General features: G+C 39.7%; 2 protein-coding genes across 5 annotated transcripts in view; both read right to left on the reverse strand.

Moving 5' to 3' along the window:
• LOC108699095 overlaps positions 1-10,629 on the reverse strand; it is a 43,153-nt gene extending 32,524 nt beyond the window's left edge. For 2 of the 4 annotated variants that reach the window (XM_041589243.1, XM_018230964.2), the window contains exons 1-4: positions 9,524-10,629; positions 7,197-7,283; positions 2,432-2,665; positions 1,557-1,579 (exon numbers count right to left, since the gene is read on the reverse strand). In XM_041589243.1, coding sequence (XP_041445177.1) covers positions 1,557-1,579; positions 2,432-2,665; positions 7,197-7,283; positions 9,524-10,018 — 839 coding nt within the window. In that variant the 5' untranslated portion in view covers positions 10,019-10,629. Of the gene's footprint in view, positions 1-1,556; positions 1,580-2,431; positions 2,666-4,597; positions 4,614-7,196; positions 7,284-9,523 lie in introns of all 4 variants that reach the window. The other 2 variants (XM_041589248.1, XM_018230957.2) reach the window with 2 other exon arrangements.
• Positions 10,630-20,458: 9,829 nt separating this feature from the next.
• Positions 20,459-24,331, reverse strand: part of anxa10.L (annexin A10 L homeolog) — a 46,213-nt gene continuing 42,340 nt past the window's right edge. Inside the window, exon 12 of the mRNA XM_018268625.2 lies at positions 20,459-20,675. Coding sequence (XP_018124114.2) covers positions 20,607-20,675 — 69 coding nt within the window. The 3' untranslated portion in view covers positions 20,459-20,606. The remainder of the gene's footprint in view (positions 20,676-24,331) is intronic.

Here is a 24,331-nt window from a genome sequence, read left to right on the forward strand (position 1 = left end):
AAAAAAAAAACACTACACACTTTTTTTTGCTTTATATCTATCTATCGATCTCCTTATACATGGGATTGGTACTCTCTCTGACTGACTGGACCACCAGGGACTACAGACATAATTGCTGCCCTTCTATTGTTCACATCGCTCATTTAAAGAGCCGTGCTGCTCTGTAACAGTAAAATATAATGTACCATCTCGCTGCACTGGTACAACTGGTGTATTTGCTTTAGAACCATTACAATACTTTATATAAACCAGCTGCTGATGGGGACAGGCATTCAAAACACAGGTTACATAGATAACAGACGCACTTTGTAGGATTGTCCAAGAAGACACTGGCACACAGAGGCAAGGTCTGACCACGAAACGTTGCACGTTTGCAGAATAAACACGCAAGGGTATAACCCTGCTGTTACTAGCCTCTGTGTGCCAGTGTCTTCTTGGACAATTTGCTGAGGGGGGTGCCGATCCCTCCAACACCGTGCACCAGGCGTTGAATTGCTGAAGGCCAGGGTTGTGCGAGCGGGCTACACCACAGCACTTTGTAGGATCCCATTTTACTGTTTATTACAGAGTAATGCACTGGCCAATACACTTCATCAACAGATGAAATTCTCAAAGCTACCAGATTCCTAAACTAACCAACACCCAGTTACGAGCAGTGGGCCCTATACACGCGCAGGTAATCATAAAAAAAATTATTTGTGCATTTATGGTCATTTTTAAAGGAAAAAAAAGGGGTCAGTGCATTATATTATTTTAAATAAAGCAGGAATGTGCTCAAAGGAACAATTCAGCGAGCGGATGTCTAACAGAACAGGCCTTCCTGCTTTTCAGCTCTCTAACTCGGAGTTAGTCCTCCCCATCAAGTCACTGATTGGTTACTGCCTGTTAACCAATCAGTGGAAACCAAGAAAGCTGGTTTCTAGCTATTATGTTAGACATCCAGTCACTCCAGCCTTTATAGATTACATTTTTGGCTAACTAACTATGTTAAAAAAAAATTTCTTTCGCACAGCATATCTTATTTACTCAATTTTCATACTAAATGGTTTGATTTATTAAATATTTCCCCTTAAACCCTACTAGTCCCACAAGTCTCTTCCACTTCCTGCTGGCTGAATTGTCTGGATGTGTAGTGGTACAACCGGCACTCAGCCCAGCACTGTAGGACAGGAACCAATCAGAAGCTAGGTGGACCTGATATGGAACTGAAGCCTGTTTTTGCTTGTGTGATTGGTTGTTCCCCCCCACTGTGCTTCTGGCAGGGACCGGTAGCACACTGCCACCCCTGATTTGAAATAGGGACAATGTCATATCTATAAAGAGCTTCAATAAAAGGGGCAATTTTTAAAGTTAATGATTCTTTTAAGCCCAGAGTGAACCAGCACCATAATATTTTTTTTTTATTGTTTACAAATTAGGGGGATTTCACTTAGAGACAAATACAATACTCAAAAGGATTTCTTTTTTTTTTTCTAAACATTATAGCAAGACTGAAACTTTTGTAAAGGACATTTTAGTAGGTTATGTAACTAACCAAGCATGCTATCTATCCTTACCTTTTATTTAAATCACATGCCACCTGCAAATGAAAAGCAAAGAAACATCATGAAAGCAGGTCACGCTTAAAACATTATGGGTAAATTGGAAAAAAAAAAAAAAAAAATTATAATGTTGCAAGCACAACAAACTCAAACAGGTGACAGAAAATTGTACATAATGCCGTCAAGTACGTTTATTATGTGCACTTTCCTAATGTGCTTGGAACATTATTAGGATTTTCTTAATAGATTAACAGTTTCAGCATGGACTGGGCCAAGTTTGAATACATCAATACATTGCCTCTGACTGGAAACTGAATATTTTATTGGTTATCTGTGTCAAACACCCGCCTAATCTTGACAAAACAAGTCTTGAGTACTACAACACTACTGCTAAATGGTTATAACACACATCTTTTGCGCACTTATAGGAATAACCTACTAGAAAGGCAAGGAGCAACTAATGGGAGTATTGTTAAATGAGCTTTTGGCACTACTACAAATGGGGGCAAAAGCATTTATGTATAACAAAAATTCTGTGCCCAGTATACTGTCTAGCAAATATAAAGGAGTCCTCTAGATTCTATGGAGCTGCACCTTATCTATGGAGTGTGGAAAATAAATGAAGTTACTGAAAACATCAATGTGCTGATAGAAAGGGGACATTTGTGAAATACAGTACTTGTCCTAAGCAGTTTATAAATTGGTCTAACTCTTCTGTAGGAAGAATTGCCTTAGGTAATATGTTTAAATTGCCTAAACTACTTTTTTTGGCTTAGAAAGTCTGCAAAGGAGATGGACTAGCATGGCAAGTATTTTAGGCACAAGGTAGCCAGGTCTCACCTTTTGAATAACACAACTGGATGTATAAACAAATAATGCAAGAATAATACCTTAAGAAAACTTTGGGGTTCAAATTCATCAACAACGCTCTCGCAATCCTTAAGAAGGCTTTCAATGGTTTTATTATGATGAGTCTGCATTTGTTTCCACACCCTATACTCCTTCAATGTGGTGTTCTGTTGTTGCACAGTTAGATCCAAGAGCTGTTTCTTCTTTAGAGCCAGAGCCTTCTCAACCTCTTCAAATGCAGACTTTCGGAGGCTGATGTGGTTTTTAAGAGCTTCCTGAAAACAAGAGAGAGAGAACCCATGTTCTTCTCTAGCAGCTGATATGTATACTGTATGCAACTTTTCTACATAAGACTAACTGAATGAAAAGGGGGGGGGGTAGATTTAAATGGCATTTTTTAGCATTCTTTTTTAGGAGAGGAATGGAATATAGAGCCTATTTTGATTAAGAAAGACACTTGTATGCAAACAAAAGAAAAAAAAAATACTTTAAAAAAAAAAAATTGTTTTAGACAACTCAGCCTCAGGACTTAAAGGGGTTGTTCACCTTTGAATTTTTTTTATGTTAACCTTTAATATGTTATAGAGTGGCCAAGTCTAAGCAACCTTTCAACCTGTCATTTATTTTGTATTTTTTTTTTTATTTGCTTTTTTTCCCTGAGTCTTCCAGGTTTAAAATGGGGGTCACTGAACCCATTTAAAAAAACAAATGCTCTGTAAAACTACAAATGTACTGCTATTGCTACTTTTTTTTTTTATTATCTTTCTAATCAGACTCTCTCCTATCCATATTTCAGTCTCTTATTCAAATCAGTACATGGTTGCTAGGGTAACTTGAACCTTCGCAGCCTGGAAAGCTGCTAAATAGCTTTAAAAAAATAAAAATAAATACAAAAAAAAACTCACTGTACAAAATAAACAATGAAGACCAATTGAATGGTTGCTTAGAATTGGCCAATAGAACATATTACAAGTTAAAAACTACACCATAAAAATCATGATAGAATCCCTTTATTTCTAAAATTACACTGCAAATAATTCACTCTATCGTGTAAAATTTTATTCCTGAACCAGCAAGTGTATTTTTTTTTAGTTGTAATATTGGTGTGTAGGCGCCATCTCAGGTCATTTTGCCTGGTCATGTGATTTTAGAAAGAGAAAGTTCCATAGTGCAGCACTGGCCGACAGGCTATTTTTTCTCCTACTAAATGTAACTGAGTCGCAGTTTGACCTAAGTTTTTACTATAGAGTGCTGTTCTTATATCTACCAGGCAGCTGTTATCTGCTTACCTTCCCACTGTTCTGCTGAGGGGGGGGGAGGGGGAGACCTCACTCCAACTTGCAGTACAGCAGTAAAGAGTGACACAAGTCACATGACTGGAGGCAGCTGGGAAATTGACAATGTCTAGCCCCATGTCAGATTTCAAAATTAAAAAAAAAAAAAAAAATCTGTTTGCTCTTTTGAAAATCAGATTACAGTGCAGAGGTCCAGCACTATTAACTGATGCATTTTGGAAAAAAAAAAAATTGTTTTCCCATGACAGCATCCCTTTATAGGTGAACTACCCAATTAAAGGCACAGTCAGGCTACCATGGTTTTCTCTTTTAATTATTGGATTCAGGTATGTCAGCCAAAAGGAATAAGCTTGTGCAAAAAAAAAAAAAATAGGGGGCATATTTTCACTTTATTGGCCATTCCCATTGCATAAAGGGTCTTGAATCTGATCGGGGATTATTCATAATAGGGCTTTGAAAAATAAGGTGGAGTGCGTCATTAATAAATGTAAATACCCCCAATCTATCTCAACCAGAAGGGTAGGGACAATTAAAATTAATTAAGTTACATTTTATTTTTCATTTATTCCCTACCACATTAGGCTTGTCTTTTCTAAGTCTGTTGAACTGCTTTGCTCAGCGCATCCCACCCTGGATGAAATGTAAAGAAACACAATATGCATCCTATTCAGATATTTTGAACTAACTCATGGTTTATGGGTAGGGACTGGAATGATTCCAAATGTTCCCTTCCTCCATACATGAATACAGTGCACTAAAATACTGCTGAACAATATTGTTCTACTGCCGAAAGAACTATTTTACCATGTGCAAGTGTCTGTTGGGTCATTGTAAAAAAAGAATTTCAGATTTATTTCTTGCTTCATACATTTAAATTAAATCTAGCCACTCCCCCCCCCCCCAAAAACTTACCTTTTGGACTTCCATTCTTATGGATATGCATAATAAAAGAAAATAAATAAGTGTTTTCAGGTATTAAATGCAACCACAGTCCCTACTCATTACAAGAAGAGCCATTTGCGTTATCCCTCTCGGGCTAAAAATATTGCAACACTTACTTAGTTCGAGTGAAGGAATAGAGGAAAAATAGTTTGGATTTTGAATGGTTTTTTGGCTACTTTGACCATCGAATGGGCTACATCGACCTTCGACTACGACTTTTGAATCGAACGATTCAAATTAAAAATCGTTTGACTATTCGATAGTTGAAGTACTGTCTCTTTAAAAAATTCTTCGGCCCCCTAGTTCACCACCTAAAACCTACCGAGGCAAATGTTAGGCTTCCTAACAATTTTCTGATCGAAGGAATATCCTTCGATCAATGGATTAAAATCCTTTGAATCGTTCGATTTTACTTCAGTCGAATATCGAGGGTTAATTAACCCTCGACATTCGACCCTAGGTAAATTTCCCCTAAAAATCAAAATGCAGTAAGCAGACAACACAGCTACACAAATGGGGGGGACAGCAGTTTTTCTTACTGCTAATCTTGGACATCATAAGGGATCAAAAAACAAAGGAAAAGTCTCACCCACATCAAATTCAGCAGGGCACACTGTATGGGTATAAACGGTAATGCAACAGCTTGTAGACTTAACAGCTGGATGGGTTGAAAGGATTCGGCCTGATCTGCGGCAGGAGGAACAGAATGGGATACTAGTGCAGCTTGTTTAGTCAGAAGAGAGGATTTGGACACTTATTTCTTGAGCATCAACTAGGATGAGTTCCAGGGTGATCCCAACCCCAAACTTTTTTTTGTACTTGACTTCTAGTTACACACGGATAATAAATCAAACAAATGTAATTTGTCCAGAAAGTTTGTCCCAAAGCAGAGGTGTCTTTACTCCCAGTAATTAACAGAGAAGCACGGTACCACAAGAAGTGCCACATCACAGACAACGCAATAAGTGGAAGTATAACTTGCCCATCTTTTAAAGGGACCGTCACCCAAAAAATGCTTAATTAAAAAAATAGAAATTGGATTTCATGTTTAATTTGAAAAGGTCTTTAATTATACAGATTTTGTGTGTCTGGATGACAGGTCCACTTTAAAGACTGAACCAATATTTTCTGGCTGAACTCAAGCATGTTTCTGGGTTTTGCACATCTTGCACACTGCCATTTAAAGGAACAGTAAAATAAAAAAAATTATGTTTTACAGTAATAAAAATAAAATGTACTGTTTCCTACACTGGTAATACTTGAGCTTGCTTCAGAAACACTACTATTGTTTATATAAACAAGCTGCTGTGTAGCAATGGGGTCAGCCATTCAAAGGAGAAAAGGCTTGGGTTGCACAGCAGATAGGCGCTGTAGTGAACTATGAACTAAAGTAGTGTAAACAGATCGATTTTACCAGTGCAGGGCAATAGTTTTTTATATTTTCATTACTTTAAAAAAAAAAAAAAAAAAAACATTTTTTTTTGGTGTTATTGTTCCTTTAAAACAGGTCTGGGCTGGCATGAGACTGAGCCTTTAAAGGAGAAGGAAAGTAATTTTATACTTTGAGGTGTCAAATATTAGGCACCTCCAAGTGATTGTATTTACTTACCTGACACTTCGGGCTGGTGCTCCTATCAGCAGAAAACTGCACCGACCCGGGGTTCCTTCAGAGAGCACCAAAGAGCAATTGTCTTCCGGCTTCTTCTTTCAGTTCGCGGCTGCCCATGCGCAGTAGAGCAAAAAGTCGAACTTTTACAAAAAAAAACAGCTATTTCGTTCTACTGCGCATGTGTCTGCCCTGGTAAATTTGAAGAGAGAAGAAGATCACTCTATGGTGCTCTCTGGAAGAATCCCGGGTTGGTGCAGTTTTCTCCTTATAGGAGCACCAGCCCGGGGTGTCGGGTATGTAAATAAAATCAATTGGGGACACCCCAAGTGTAAAATGACTTTCCTTCCCTTTAACAAATCCATAGCTGCACATCAGCAGACAACCACTGTAGAGTTGCTGGGCCCAGCCTTTAGTATAAGTCATACATGCTTCACTCACCGAGGTGTTCGTATTGCGTGTAGGATTGTTAGACATATATTTTGTGACCTACATTACATGTTACAGACTTTGCTATTATCCTATCCACATCTATTAGTTTTTTGTCATCTAGGTAATATAGTGACATTTCCAATCAACAGTTATCTCTATGGATGCAGGAATTCTTCTGCCCGGCCGAACCAAATCATAATTTATATATGCAAATTAGGGGCGGGGAAGGAAATCGCATTGACTTTTTGTCACAAAACAAGAAAGTAAAATGTTTTCCCATTCCCACCCCTAATTTGCATATGCCAATTAGAATTCTGTTTCGGTATTCGCCCAAATCTTCCACGAAGGATTCGGCCGAATCCAAAATAGTGGATTTGGTGCATCCCTAGTTCTCTCATCAGATGTCGGGAGAAGCAGCCTTTGGCTTCAACTTAGTCACGCCAGTGCAGCGAAAATGAAAAACCACATAAAGATGGCAGATTTACTTGAATAAGGAATAATAACATAGTACCTGTAGGTTATCCAACTCACCTCAATGTCTTTTTCTTCATCACTGGCTTCTTTAACGAGTTTTTCATGAACCTCACGAAGTTTCTTTAAACTGCTAAAAAGGGTTAGCTGGAAAGAAAGAAAAACCCATCACTTGAGATCTACATGAAATTCATAACAATGAGGTGCTCCCTTGAGTGTTTTTGATCAGAGGTGCGCCTGTCATGTGTCTTTTAGGTTCGTTTTGTTTAAATATAAAATGAGGGCTGTTTAAAAGGAGAACTATACGCCCAAAATAAATACTTAACTAACATCATTTAAAGGGGTTGTTCACTTAGTATGATGTAGAGAGGGATATTTGGAGAATATTTGCAATAGGTTCATTTTTTTATTATTTGTAGTTATTTAGCTTTTCATTCAGCAGCTGTCTAATTTACACATCTGGTTGCTAGGGTCCAAGTTACCCTAGCAACCATGCATTGATTTGAATAAAAGACTGGAGTAAGAAAGGAAGAGGCCTGAATAGAAAAATTAGTAATAAAAAGTAGCAATAACAATATATGTGTAACCTTACTGAGCATTTGTATTAGATGGGGCCAGTGACCCCCATTTGAAATCTGGAAAGAGTCTGAAGGCAATTGAAAAACAAAAAAAAAAATAATCAATAATGAAGGTCAATTGAAAAGTTGCTTAGAATCGGCCATTCTATAACATACTAAAAGTTAACTTGAAAGTGAACCACCCCTTTAAGTGACCTATTAAAGAATCTTACTAAACCAAAATCGATCTCAGTAAATATTTCAGTTTCACATCTACCTTGCGTCATCATTTCATGATACTCTCTGGGCTGCCTCAGATCACCTGACCAGAAATAATGCAGATCTGACTGTAACAGAAAGAAGTGTGGGAGTAAAAGACAGAACTTTGTTCAGTAATTGGCACGTGTGTGTTCCCTTGGTTTTATTTGTGTGCATCAGAATCATATGGTCTCAGGGGGCGGTGTTTAGTACTTAAAGGAACAGTAACAAAGAAAAATGAAAAAGTGTTTTAAAGTAATGAAAATATCATGTATTGTTGCCCTGCACTGGTAAAACGGATCTGTTTGCTTCAGAAACACTACTATTTTTTTTTATATATAAACACGCTGCTGAGCAGCAATGACAGAAACTGGAAAAGGCTATATGGCACAAGTTAAAGAAAAATTCAACCCTACCCCCCTCTCTCCAGTCTAAGTGTTACCCTGGGCAAATGTCCCCAATGTCTTACTTACCTCTCTGTGCAGATGCAGGCTTTGGAGTTCACGGGCGACATCCGCTTTGAAATCTTAGGAATGAGGTCGGTATGTCGGCACATGCGGAGTTGGAGCAATTGACTTTTTCACGACAACTGCGAATGTGCCACAACTCACAAAAATTGCCTAAGTGACGGTCTCATTACGAAGATTTCTGAAGAGCCTGCATCTGCACCGAGGGGTAAGTAAAACGTTAGGTCCATTTGCCCAGGATAACACTTAGGTTGGGGGGAGGAGGGTCTATGTAAGGAAGGGGTTTTTAAGTTTTGGGTTGAATTCTCCTTTAAATAGTGGATAACATCATTATGTTCTACAGAGGTTATCTGCTGTGTAACTTGAGCCCAGGGTTGCCAGACTGTCAGGTTTATAGCCAAATTGGCTGTCGTGTTTTAAAGTCCAAACACGCCAAGGTACGGATTTGGGCTAGATTTGGAAGTTGCCACGCATTTTGACTTTTAAAACCCGCCCAATTTTGTACTGCAAATTGAGGTGACATCACAGTTCGAGTGATGCTGGCTGGGCCCGCCCCACACCCAGCTTCCATTTCACTTTACTGGATTTAGTTGCTGCTGGAGGAATGTGACTGAGAAAGTCCACCAACACTACTACATCTGGGAAACCCCTGATGTGGTCAGGCCCGGATTTGCGGTGAGGCCACAAAAGCCCCGGCCTAGGGCAGCAAGTTGGTAGGGGAGGCATGTCTCCCAGTCGTTTGCTGAGGAGCACTGGGGATGTGCAGCTCTCTAGTACGTCTGCTCTCGCTAGAGCGGTGAGGGCACTAGGACCGTGTGGCCTAGGGGCGCCTGCCACTGAAATCCTCCTGCCCTGTGGTTTCAACTGGCAGTCTGTGTGAATGTGTAACTGTATAAGGTACGGGGAATGGAATTGGCAGTGAATGAACTGGTCTGGCCTAACTTGGAGCTACTTTTAAAATAGCTTTTGGCTACTTTTTTTTTTTTATAGTCTTTGGCTGGTTTAGAAATGTAAACCTGACAGCCCTGCCTGAGGCTTTTCTCCTGTGACTGTCTGTCCCATTGTTACACAGCAGTGTGTGTATATAAACACTATCGAGCCTCACCTTCTCCTGCTGATAGACCATTTCCAGCAGGTTGATGCTGTGGAAGAGACCCTGGTGCTTGTCAGACACACACTTGCCGCAGCACGGGACACTACAGTTCTTACAGTACAGCTCCAGCATCTGATCGGCGTGTTCCCCGCAGGGACTAAAGTTCCGCTTGTACAAAGGCTCTTCCAGTCCGTCAGCTCTTCCCAGCCCTCCATGAAACTCCTCCTCCTTCTTCTTCGTGGCCCCCATGAGCCGCACCACCTCGGCCAGAGTAGTGTTAATGGGCAGTGACGATAACCCGCCGGGGAGAGAACTAACCTTGCGGCAGAGCGGGCACTGAACCGTGCGCAGGGCAGAGGCAGTCAGCGGGGAGACTTGCACGGTTCGCAGCTCCGACGCAGCACATTCCCACACGCAGAGATTACAGAAGTTGTGCGAACACAGCGGCAACGTAACGGGATCCCTGAATACATTGAGACACACAGCGCACGTCAGACTCGCCTCCATCTCGGCGCACAAACAATAACCGTGCGCACACAGACTGCCAATGTTTATATCTTATATGGCGTTTTATACAAGGCTTCCAATAACACTGTGCGCAGCATCACAACTTCCTGGATTTCATGGTGACGTTCCCGCAAATGATTGGCTGCTGCTGTCACGTTGAACGTTCGATAAGTGTTAAAGGGACAGTGTTTGTGTTTATACGTTCTTATTTGTGCGTTAATGTGTCAGAAATACTTTAGCTGAGGCGCCGCTATACCGGCCCTGAGCTGCACCAACTTCTCACACAGCAGAACCACGCGTCTATTTCACTGAGACCGACAGGGACTTGGCGCTCAGCCAATCACCTGCTTCTTCTCAAATTATTATGAACTCAGTGCAAAGTACATTTTGATGGAAATTGCAGTGTTTTACGCGTGGCTCCCGAATTCCAATGTAGATTCCAATGTAGCTCCTGGTGCACTCTTCATATCTTACAATGTTTTAAAGACAAAAAGCTCTGCTGCATTTAGCGTTGGCTATTTGACCACGCCCATTGTATGGCCACACCCCCTACATGCCACATCCGTTTTACAAAATTTGGCAGGTTGTGGAAAGTGTGTTTTGGAGGTTTTACAGTCAATTGCTAATGAAGGTGAATTGCCCTTTACCCCCAAACAATGTAGGTCTCTATAAATAGATATCACATTAACCCTTTAAGTGCCAGCAGAATTTCACATTTTGGTTACGCGAAATGCCAGCCGTTTTTGAAACATTTTGTGCTCTCTCACTTTAGGGGCATTTTCTGAGGGGAAACTTATAGTTTACCTAGGAAAACTATACATTGTTTTTTTCGGTAGAAACTGAGCTTTCTAAATCTGCCTGAGTTTTCATGTATTTCCACCTGTGCAAAAAAATTTATAGTGCTAAATACCAAAAAAAAATGAAAAATTACCATTTTTCATCGTATATCAATTTATACCAGAAAAATATTTAATTTTACGGATGAAAATCCAACTGATTTGGAAAGCCTTATGTCTCTCGAACGTGCCAATACCAGATATGTATAGTTTTAGGGAGATTTCGGATTTCTGTACAGCAAAAACTCCCGGCAGTATATTACCGAATTTTGAAAGCACTAAGGCAGAAAACGGCATGCTTTAGATTCCAAGGCAAAAAATCCTGAAACTGTAGGTTTACCCCAGAAAACCATACATTTTTGAAAAGTACACATTCTGCCGATTACAAAATGGGTAACTATGTCTCTCTACTCCCAACTACCAAACATAAAACCTTGTCTGAATATAGCGGTTTTTCAACAAAAAATTCAAAATTCTGAAAAATCATTTCAAAGGTTTTATTTTGCTGCTCCGCATATCCCAAACTATATTAGGTACCAAGAAAAAGCACCTGAAATATGATTGCCAGGGGTCCACTGAACAGTTTGATACCCATTATGCATAGGTTTACCAAAGTATCTGGCATTTAGAGACACCAATATGAAGTTAGCACATCCAAATTGTTCAGGACTTTACTTCAGCTACTGAGAAATCAACACATTGACTGCATTTTTTGTGGGGTAAAAACACAGAAATATATGTTTACCCCCCAAACCCATATATTTTTGGAAAGTACACATTCTACTGAATCTAAAATGGGTACCCATGCCTTTCTGCTCCAAACTACTGAGTCGCAAGGCTTTCCCAGAATTGTCGGTTTTGGTGAAATATCTGAAAATTGCCTCAAACCTTCAACTTCCCAGCACCATATCGCCCATGTATCATTACATACTAAGAAAAAGCACCCTAAATATGATTGCCAGGGTTCCTCTGAACATTTTGGTGGTCATTGTTCATAAGTTTAGCAAAGTATCTGGCATTTAGAGGCCCCAAAATGAAGTTAGCGCATACAAACAGTCCCGTGGGTAACTTCAGCTAATGAAAGATCAACACATTGACTGCATTTTTGTGGGGTAAAAACACAGAAATATATGTTTACCCCCCAAAACCCATATATTTTTGGAAAGTACACATTCTACCGAATCTAAAATGGGTACCCATGCCTTTCTGCTCCAAACTACTGAGTCGCAAGGCTTTCCCACAATTGTCGGTTTTGGTGAAATATCTGAAAATTGCCTCAAAGCTTCAACTTCCCAGCACCATATCACCCATGTATCGTTACGCACCAAGAAAAAGCACCCTAAATATGATTGCCAGCGTTCCTCCAAACAGTTTGGTGGCCATTGTTCATAGGTTTACCAAAGTATCTGGCATTTAGAGGCCTCAAAATGAAGTTAGCGCATACAAATAGTCCTGTGGGTAACTTCATCTAATGAAAAATCAACACATTGACTGCATTTTTGTGGGGTAAAAACACAGAAATATATGTTTACCCCCCAAACCCACATATTTTTGGAAAGTACACATTCTACTGAATCTAAAATGGGTACCCATGCCTTTCTGCTCCAAACTACTGAGTCGCAAGGCTTTCCCAAAGTTGTCGGTTTTGGTGAAATATCTGAAAATTGCCTCAAAGCTTCAACTTCCCAGCACCATATCACCCATGTGTCATTACGTACTAAGAAAAAGCACCCTAAATATGATTGCCAGGGTTCCTCTGAACATTTTGGTGGCCATTGTTCATAAGTTTACCAAAGTATCTGGCATTTAGAGGCCCCAAAATGAAGTTAGCGCATACAAACAGTCCCATGGGTAACTTCAGCTAATGAAAAATCAACACATTGACTGCATTTTTGTGGGGTAAAAACACAGAAATATATGTTTACCCCCCAAAACCCATATATTTTTGGAAAGTACACATTCTACAGAATCTAAAATGGGTACCCATGCCTTTCTGCTCCAAACTACTGAGTCGCAAGGCTTTCCCACAATTGTCGGTTTTGGTGAAATATCTGAAAATTGTCTCAAAGCTTCAACTTCTCAGCACCATATCACCCATGTATCGTTATGCACCAAGAAAAAGCACCCTAAATATGATTGCCAGGGTTCCTCCGAACAGTTTGGTGGCCATTGTTCATAGGTTTACCAAAGTATCTGGCATTTAGAGGCCCCAAAATGAAGTTAGTGCATACAAATAGTCCTGTGGGTAACTTCAGCTAATGAAAGATCAACACATTGACTGCATTTTTGTGGGGTAAAAACACAGAAATATATGGTTACCCCCCAAACCCATACATTTTTGGAAAGGACACATTCTACAGAATCTAAAATGGGTACCCATGCCTTATTGCTCCAAACTACTGAGTCGCAAGGCTTTCCCAAAGTTGTCGGTTTTGGTGAAATATCTGAAAATTGCCTCAAAGCTTCAACTTCCCAGCACCATATCACCCATTTGTCATTACGTACTAAGAAAAAGCACCCTAAATATGATTGCCAGGGTTCCTCTGAACATTTTGGTGGCCATTGTTCATAAGTTTACCAAAGTATCTGGCATTTAGAGGCCCCAAAATGAAGTTAGCGCATACAAACAGTCCCGTGGGTAACTTCAGCTAATGAAAAATCAACACATTGACTGCATTTTTGTGGGGTAAAAACACAGAAATATATGTTTACCCCCCAAAACCCATATATTTTTGGAAAGTACACATTCTACAGAATCTAAAATGGGTACCCATGCCTTTCTGCTCCAAACTACTGAGTCGCAAGGCTTTCCCACAATTGTCGGTTTTGGTGAAATATCTGAAAATTGCCTCAAAGCTTCAACTTCCCAGCACCATATCACCCATGTATCGTTACGCACCAAGAAAAAGCACCCTAAATATGATTGCCAGGGTTCCTCCGAACAGTTTGGTGGCCATTGTTCATAGGTTTACCAAAGTATCTGGCATTTAGAGGCCCCAAAATGAAGTTAGCGCATACAAACAGTCCCGTGGGTAACTTCAGCTAATGAAAAATCAACACATTGACTGCATTTTTGTGGGGTAAAAACACAGAAATATATGTTTACCCCCCAAACCCATACATTTTTGGAAAGTACACATTCTACAGAATCTAAAATGGGTACCCATGCCTTATTGCTCCAAACTACTGAGTTGCAAGGCTTTCCCGAAGTTGTCGGTTTTGGTGAAATATCTGAAAATTGCCTCAAAGCTTCAACTTCCCAGCACCATATCACCCATGTGTCATTACGTACTAAGAAAAAGCACCCTAAATATGATTGCCAGGGTTCCTCTGAACATTTTGGTGGCCATTGTTCATAAGTTTACCAAAGTATATGGCATTTAGAGGCCCCAAAATGAAGTTAGCACATACAAATTGTCCTGTGGGTAACTTCAGCTAATGAAAAATCAACACATTGACTGCATTTTTGTGGGGTAAAAACACAGAAATATATCTTTACCCCCCAACCCCATATATTTTTGGAAAGTACACATTCTACAGAATCTAAAATGGGTACCCATGGCTTTCTGCTCCAAACTACTGAGTCGCAAAGCTTTGCCAAATTTGGCGGTTTTGGTGAAATATCTGGAAATTGCCTCAAAGCTTCAACTTTCCAGCATCGTATTGTCCATGTATCATTACCAGCATAAAGCATCCTAAATATAAACATATGGGTCTACTAAACAGTTTGATGCCCAATGTGCATAGATATACCAAACTATGTGGCGCACAGAGACCCCCAAATGACAATATGTATAGACATTTTCACGGCTGACGCGCTGGCTGCTGCAATATAACCACCCGGTGTGTGTATTATGCGACATTAGACCACCTAACAGTACAGAGACCCCAGAAAACCATATATTTTCAGAAAGTACACATTCTGACGAATCCAATATGGGTAAATAAGTGTTTCTACTGCAAACTGCCAAACTGCAAAGCAATGCTGAACATAACGGTTTTTATCAAATTTCTGAAAATCGTCACAAAGCTTGAATTTTACCCCATTATATGCCCCACATTTCGTAACTTATAAGCATAAAACATCCTGAATATGAACGCCAGGGGTCTACTGAACACTTTGATGCCCAATATGCATAGATATACCAAACTATGTGGCGCACAGAGACCCCCAAATGACAATAGTGTATATACATTTTCACGGCTGACGCGCACTGGCTGCTGCAATATAAGCACCTGGTGTGTGTAATATGCGACATTAGACCCCCCCTAACAGTACAGAGACCCCAGAAAACCATATATTTTCAGAAAGTACACATTCTGACAAATCCAATATGGGTAAATATGTGTTCCTACTGCAAACTGCCAAACTGCAAAGCAATGCTGAAAGTAATTGTTTTTATCAAATTTCTGAAAATCGTCACAAAGCTTGAATTTTACCCCATTATATGCCCCACATTTCGTAACGTATCAGCATAAAACATCCTAAATATGAACGCCAGGGGTCTACTGAACACTTTGATGCCCAATATGCATAGATATACCAAACTATGTGGCGCACAGAGACCCCCAAATGACAATAGTGTATATACATTTTCACGGCTGACGCGCTGGCTGCTGCAATATGAGCACCTGGTGTGTGTATTATGCGACATTAGACCCCCCTAACAGTACAGAGACCCCAGAAAACCATATATTTTCAGAAAGTACACATTCTGATGAATCCAATATGGGTAAATATGTGTTCCTACTGCAAACTGCCAAACTGCAAAGCAATGCTGAAAGTAGCGGTTTTTATCAAATTTCTGAAAATCGTCACAAAGCTTGAATTTTACCCCATTATATGCCCCACATTTCGTAACGTACCAGCATAAAACATCCTAAATATGAACGCCAAGGGTCTACTGAACACTTTGATGCCCAATATGCATAGATATACCAAACTATGTGGCGCACAGAGACCCCCAAATGACAATAGTGTAAATACATTTTCACGGCTGACGCGCTGGCTGCTGCAATATGAGCACCTGGTGTGTGTATTATGCGACATTAGACCCCCCTAACAGTACAGAGACCCCAGAAAACCATATATTTTCAGAAAGTACACATTCTGACGAATCCAATATGGGTAAATATGTGTTCCTACTGCAAACTGCCAAACTGCAAAGCAATGCTGAAAGTAACGGTTTTTATCAAATTTCTGAAAATCGTCACAAAGCTTGAATTTTACCCCATTATATGCCCCACATTTCGTAACGTATCAGCATAAAACATCCTAAATATGAACGCCAGGGGTCTACTGAACACTTTGATGCCCAATATGCATAGATATACCAAACTATGTGGCGCACAGAGACCCCCAAATGACAATAGTGTATATACATTTTCACAGCTGACGCGCTGGCTGCTGCAATATGAGCACCTGGTGTGTGTATTATGCGACATTAGACCCCCCTAACAGTACAGAGACCCCAGAAAACCATATATTTTCAGAAAGTACACATTCTGACGAATCCAATATGGGTAAATATGTGTTCCTACTCCAAACTGCCAAACTGCAAAGCAATGCTGAAAGTAGCGTTTTTTATCAAATTTCTGAAAATCGTCACAAAGCTTGAATTTTACCCCATTATATGCCCCACATTTCGTAACGTATCAGCATAAAACATCCTAAATATGAACGCCAGGGGTCTACTGAACACTTTGATGCCCAATATGCATAGATATACCAAACTATGTGGCGCACAGAGACCCCCAAATGACAATAGTGTATATACATTTTCACGGCTGACGCGCTGGCTGCTGCAATATGAGCACCTGGTGTGTGTATTATGCGACATTAGACCCCCCTAACAGTACAGAGACCCAGAAAACCATACATTTTCAGAAAGTACACATTCTGACGAATCCAATATGGGTAAATATGTGTTCCTACTGCAAACTGCCAAACTGCAAAGCAATGCTGAAAGTAACGGTTTTTATCAAATTTCTGAAAATCGTCACAAAGCTTGAATTTTACCCCATTATATGCCCCACATTTCGTAACGTATCAGCATAAAACATCCTAAATATGAACGCCAGGGGTCTACTGAACACTTTGATGCCCAATATGCATAGATATACCAAACTATGTGGCGCACAGAGACCCCCAAATGACAATAGTGTATATACATTTTCACAGCTGACGCGCTGGCTGCTGCAATATAAGCACCTGGTGTGTGTATTATGCGACATTAGACCCCCCTAACAGTACAGAGACCCCAGAAAACCATATATTTTCAGAAAGTACACATTCTGACGAATCCAATATGGGTAAATATGTGTTTCTACTGCAAACTGCCAAACTGCAAAGTACTGCTGAACGTAACGGTTTTTATCAAATTTCTGAAAATCGTCACGAAGCTTGAATTTTACCCCATTATATGTCCCACATTTCGTAAAGTATCCGCATAAACCATCCTAAATATGAACGACAGGTGTCTACTGAACACTTTCATGCCCAATATTCACAGATTTACCAAACTATGTGGCGCACAGAGACGCCCAATTGGATATATAGTAGATAAAATTTACAAGACATAACAAAATAATACAGAAAGTGTGAAATTCAAATAAAATTACTAAAATCCAATAAAACCACAAAAATCTATGCTTTTTTTTTCAGACTAGTGTAATCAGACATCAGAATTACAGTTTGAATATTATAGCTTGGCAAAATAGGTTTTACGGACAGAATAAAGCAAGCAACAGTTATGCAGCGCTGAAAATGCAATAAAATGGCTAACAATGCACCAAAATCCCTAAAATTTCCAAATAATCACCGAAATAACATACAAAAGGTATTGCACAGTACGGTTAGCGAATACGCTATTCGCAAAGGCAATAAAACATTTTTTTGAGCCAAAAACACAACAATGCAATATGAAAAAAAAAAAAAAAAAGCTACACAACAGTGTATGTGTGTGCGCATGTGTACAATTGGTAAATTGCATGTTATGTGCATGTGTTTGTGTGTGCAAGTGTATGTACCCCCCCCAAGTGTGTGTGACCCCCCTGATCCCCCAAAAAATGTATGTGAGTGTGTGTAAGTGTAAATCTAAGCATGTATTAGTGTATAAAGTGTGTGTAAGTGTATTTTGTGTGTGTGTTACACTAACCTGGGGTGTGTAGCTGCAGATCTGTGTCCATGATGGCAGGAGGAGTGGAGAAGCAGGAGGGAGTCGCCAGATCCGTTGATCCGATGCGTGGGCGTCGCTGGAGGGACCCGGAAGTGCAGGCAGCAGCAGCAGCGCGCAGCCACGTGCGTCTGTTGCGTTTTTGGGGGCCCCTGGACGATCGCGCCTCAGGAGCCCCTTTCCCACCCGCTCCGCTCGTTGCCTAGGGGGTTGTGAGCGAGCGGGGAAGGAGCGAGCAGCATTTAAAGCCGCTCCTGAGCTCCCCGCACGCTTATGCTGCAGAACGTAGAATCTACGTTCTGTGGCATTTCAAGATACTTTTCCACAGAACGTAGATTCTACGTTCTGTGGCACTTAAAGGGTTAAACAGCTCTTGTGTAAAACCCTGCTTGATGTAAATAAACTTTTTTTCATAATAATATACTTTTTTAGTAGTATGTGCCATTGGGTAATTATAAATAGAAAACTGCCATTTTAAAAAATAAGGACAGCCTCCTGGGATCGGATGATTCGCGGTGCACACAAACAAACCAAACTTTTACTTTATTGTTAGGTCACATGAGCGAATTAACAGACAGAGTTGTGTCTTTTGCTTCCACACTTCTTCCTGTTACAGTTAGAGCTGCAATATTTCTGGTCAGGTGATCTCTGTGGCAGCACACAGACCATCACAAATTGTTCAAGGCAAGAGATGTAAAAGGGCAATATTTACTTACATAAATATTGCAGTTTTATAAGATTCTTTAATATGCCACTTAATTTGATATAAACGATCTGTTGCTCAAGTATTCATTTTGGGGGTATAATTTTCCCAAGAGACCTGCATATCTTAAATAGTTACAACTTTGTCTTTGCTTATCTTAAATTGTTACAAATATATCTAAGTGCAGCTGATGTGTATTCTGAGCTCTTTGCCAAAAGCCTCTTATTTAATTAAAGGGATACTGTCATGGGGAAAAATGTTTTTTTTTTCTCCCCAAAATGCATCAGTTAGTGCTGCTCCAGCAGACTTCTGCACTGAAATCCATTTCTCAAAAGAGCAAACAGATTTTTTATATTTAATTTTGAAATCTGGGGTTAGACATATTGTCAGTTTCCCAGCTGCCACCAGTCATGTGACTTGTGCTCTGATAAACTTTAGTTACTCTTTACTGCTGTACTACAAGTTGGAGAGATATCACCCCCCCCCCAAGCAGCCTAACAACAGAACAATGGGACGGTAACCAGATAGCAGCTCCCTAACACAAGATAACAGCTGCCTGGTAGATCTGGTAGAAGAAAAGCACTCAATACTAAAATCCAGGTCCCATTGCGACACATTCAGTTACATTGAGTAGGAGAAACAACAGCCTGCCAGAAAGCTGTTCCATCCTAAAGTGCCAGCTCTTTCTGAAAGCACATGACCAGACAAAATGACCTGAGATGGCTGCCTACACACCAATATTACATAATGTGGAACCTCAGCCAACACTGTCTTTACCCACTGTATACATAGGCACAGATGGATGGGTGAAGCTACAGGTTTGAGTTGAAGGCTTTAGTAAGTGACAGCAGCACAGAGCATGTGCAGTGAATCAGCAGAAAAGAAGATGGGGAGCTACTAGGGCATCTTTGCAGACACAAATTTTTACGGTTAAAGGGCTGTGGTTGCCTTTGGCTGGTACAGAAGCACAAAACATATTGTACAACATTTCTAGCCTATTTCTTTAGGTAAGCTTTATTTATCCTTTAATCTGACAGTCCCTGTCCTGTTGATTTAGTGGACCCCATGAATATCAGTCTGTAACGGAATCACAATATTTAGAAGCAAAATCTCTTTGAGACGAGACCAGCTTGTCTCCCACTATAATCCATACCTAAAAGGGGAAAGCATCCAGTAGCAATTTTCTATACATTTTGGTTGGATTTATTTTCTCCTCAGGGTTTCATCAGCAGTCTGAGGTAAAGGTGCATCAGCCAATTGGGAAAATATGAGCCATGATATTTTAATGTACAGGTATGGGACCTGTTATCCGGAAAGCTGTTATCCAAAAAGCTCTGAATTACGGGATGGCCGTCTCCCATAGACTCCATTTTTATATAATAATTCAAATTTTTAAAAAAGAATTTTTCATATCCTTTTTAATAATAAAACAGTACCTTGTACTTTATCCCAGCTAATATATAATTAATCTTTATTGGAAGCAATTGGGTTTTATTTAATGTTTAAAAAAAAATTCAGTAGAGATGGAGATCCAAATTACAGAAATCCATTATTTGGAAAACCCCAGGTCCCAAGCATTCTGGATAACAAAAATATTTTTTGAAAACAAATCATTCTTGTTACACTTTAATGCAATATGGTTTAAATGAACCAGTCACCTTCAATCAGTGCAGAATTCCTAGTCAAATACAAGTTGAACTAAAGCTGTTAATTAACATGTTCAATGTATTTTTGAAAGCAGTTTATTAAATATGAATGAAAAGAACAATGATGATTAGTGTTCATGAACATGGGAAAAAGTTGAGCCATATACTGTCACTTTAGTTAGTAATTTCTCTTGTGTTTTTGTATTTCTTAGGGATTCCACTTGTCCATCAGTAATCTTGCGTGTCACCAGCACAAATGGCCAGTAAAGCTTTTTCATAGTGTCCTGATGCAAAATGCTGCAAAAACAAAATAGATATAAGCATTAAAATAACTTTTAGCATGTTATAGAATGGCCAATTTTCAATTCGTCTTTATTATTTTTTTTTTTTTATAGTTTTTGAATTATTTGCCTTCTTCTTCTGACTCTTTCCAACGTTCAAATGGGGGTCACTGACCCCCATCTAAAAATAAATCCTCTGTAAGGCTACACATTTATTGTTATGCTACTTTTTATTACTCATCTTTCTATACAGGTCCTCTACTATTCATATTCCAGTCTCTTATTCAAATCAATGCATGGTTGCTAGGGTAAATTGTACCCTAGCAACCAGAGTGCTGAAATTGCAAACTGGAGAGCTATTGAATAAACAGCTAAATAACCCAAAAACCACAAATAATAAAAAATGAAAACCAACTGCAAATAGTCTCCGAATATCACTTTTACATCATACTGAAAGTTAACTCAAAGGTGATCAATACCTTTAAGTACAGTTTTTGGTTAAGGTTTTCATATACCAAGTTCATAATTACAAAGCAATTTCCTCACAATAGGAAAATGTAAAAATTCTGCTGTGAACCCTCTGTGTTTGCCTCTTTTGCTAGAATTGATGTTTAGTCAGCAATGTAATAACTGATGGGGTGGGAGCATGGAGTGGGATTATTATCCTCTAATGGGAAAATAAGATCTGCCTAATTTTGTAAAGCTTTTATTTTAGCCAATTATTTTTGACATACTGTAGACTTTCATTAGAAACATTTTTTGTGATCTTACTGTAAAATCTCTGACTCAGATTAATGAAAATCAATTATATTTAAGATTATATGGGATAAAAGAAATCACATTGAGTAGTTCAGTTGGAATAATGATTCAGAAGTAAATTGTATTACCTATTTTATATATAGCACTGGCATATTACACATCATCTTACAGAGAATTTGCCTTCATATTAGTTACTGTCCCCCTGCAGCTTACATTCTTATAACCATTTCTCAGCACACGAATTAGGGTTGTTAGAGGCCACATAGAGGAAACTCACACAGATACAGGTAGCCGGTTGAAAATTCAAATGCATATTGTAAATATGTAAGTAAATACTGTGCAAGAAATGCATCTGTGACAGATGACCTCTGATTTGGCAAGTTTGGTTAAAGCTTTGGTTAAACCATGGAGCAATAAAAGAGAAGAGTCCTTATTCCCCACTATTGTTGCTATCACCACACTGTAATGTTGTACCCAGAAGTGTCCTGCAGAAATATATTTCCCCCAAACCCTTACTGAATCAAAGAACCTTCTGGAAAAGATATCGGGGCTCATTTATTAATGCAGCGCAGTGCTTAAGTGGGCTAATATATTTGCGTGATATTGCACATAACAGAGCTTTTGCGATGGTTTTGTTTATGCGTTTTGCGCAAAAGATTGGGCATTTATGTCGCAAACTATGCAGTGTTTGCGAGGGGCGTGGCTACAATGCGCTTGCACTGCAGCCGTCGCAGATTTGCATCTGTATATGCACAAAACTGCACCTGGGCAAAAGCACCAAGATTTTTATGACTGCCTCTTCGTGGCGTAATAGTAACACTCTTCAAAATGCGCATTCCTGCCCAGCTGCGTTAGTATATTCGCATTTTTTTGTTTCATGTTGCTTGAAAGAGAATGTTATATATGTGTGCAGGGCCATGCTGCTAAACTGGGTTCTGGCAAATACACTTAATGGGGCTGCTTTTGGATGGGATGTTTGTAAACTCAAAGGTGAACAACCCCTGTAAAGTGCAGATTAACCACGCCTTCCCCCAACATGTTTATTTTAACCAAGGTTCCTTTAAGAGTACCAGGTAGGCTAAACACCTTTGCAACCAAACAAATATTAGCACAGACACAAACGCAGATACGGCACAGTAAATATGCGCGATATGTAACGCAACTAATTAAAGCAGCACATTAATACATCCGCACAACTAATCCTTACCTTTGCGGTATCTTTCTGTGCACATAATTTATTATAAGCATTGTGACAGCTGATTTGCAGTTTCACGCGTCGCATCCTGTCTGCGTCTACATTAGTGCACAGATCCCACTTTTAGGGGCCGATTCACTAACTTCGAGTGAAGGATTCGAAGGTAAAAAACTTTGAATTTCGAAGTTTTTTTTGGGCTACTTCGACCATCGAATGGGCTACTTCGACCTTCGACTACGACTTCGAATCGAAGGATTCGAACTAAAAATCGTTAGACTATTCGACCATTCGATAGTCGAAGTACTCTCTCTTTAAAAAAAACTTCGACCCCCTAGTTCGCCATCTAAAAGCTACCGAAGTCAATGTTAGCCTATGGGGAAGGTCCCCATAGGCTTGGCTAACTTTTTTTGATCAAAGGATATTCCTTCGATCGTTGGATTAAAATCCTTCGAATCTTTCGATTCGAAGGAATTTATTGTTCGATCGAAGGAATTATTCGACTCTTAGGGGCCGATTCATGAAGCTCGAGTGAAGGATTCGAATGAAAAAAATTTGAATTTCGAAGTATTTTTTTGGTACTTCGACCATCGAATTGGTTAAATTCGTTCGAATTCGAACGAAATCGAACGAATCGAACTAAAAATCGTTCGACTATTCGACCATTCGATAGTCGAAGTACTTCCCCTTTAAAAAAAACTTCGACCCTCTACTTCGGCAGGTAAAACCTACCGAAGTCAATTTTAGCCTATGGGGAAGGTCCCCATAGGCTTGCCTGTGATTTTTTGATCGAAGGATTTTCCTTCGATCGTTGGATTAAAATCCTTCGAATCGTTCGATTCGAAGGATTTAATTGTTCGATCGTACGAAAAATCCTTCGATCGATCGATCGCAGGATTAGCGCTAAATCCTTCGACTTCGATATTCGAAGTCGAAGGATTTCAATTCGAGGGTCGAATTTCGAAGTATTTTTAACTTCGAAATTCGACCCTTAATGAATCTGCCCCTTAGTGAATCGGCCCCTAAAGGTATCGTGCGCTACATTATTAAATACACGTGTGCGCTGGGCAAATATCAGGCCTCTGCGCTCTTTTTAGCGCTGCGTTAATAAATGAGCCCCATCATGTCATCTCTGTAGCCATTGATTTGTCTGTTGGTAAGGCTGCACTACTTGAGAAATAACGTGCAATGTGTACATTGTGTGTTAGGTTCATCCGTGCAAGCAGATGCATCACCATGGCCGCCATTAGAAATCGCAGGGCCCCGTACAACATTTTTACAAAATTTTCTGGGCCCACCCACCCTTTCTGGGCCCACCCACCCCAAGCCCCGCTCCAGATCCAGCCCACCCGATACCACAGTTAAAAGACAACACTGACATCAGCGGTAAAATGGTAAACCAGCATTGCATTTATATTATTTATATCATTTATATTATTTCTGCCAACATCCATTACCTTGCATTTATTAACACTGAACCTCATTTTCCAGTTTGCTGCCCAGTTTTCCAATTTAGTCAAATCACTCTGCAAAGTGGCAGCATCTCGCATGGAACTTATAGTTCTGTACAATTTAGTATCATTTGCAAAAATAAAATGCTTTAACAAAGTCAAAGTAGATTACATCCACTGCCATCCTAGAATCAAGGTCTCTGCTCACCTTCTCATAAATTAATTAAAAATTTAGTCTGGCAAGATCTATTACGCATAACAATCTGCTGG

The sequence above is a fragment of the Xenopus laevis genome, chromosome 1L (genome assembly GCF_017654675.1).
Source record: "Xenopus laevis strain J_2021 chromosome 1L, Xenopus_laevis_v10.1, whole genome shotgun sequence".
Classification (NCBI taxonomy): domain Eukaryota; kingdom Metazoa; phylum Chordata; class Amphibia; order Anura; family Pipidae; genus Xenopus; species Xenopus laevis.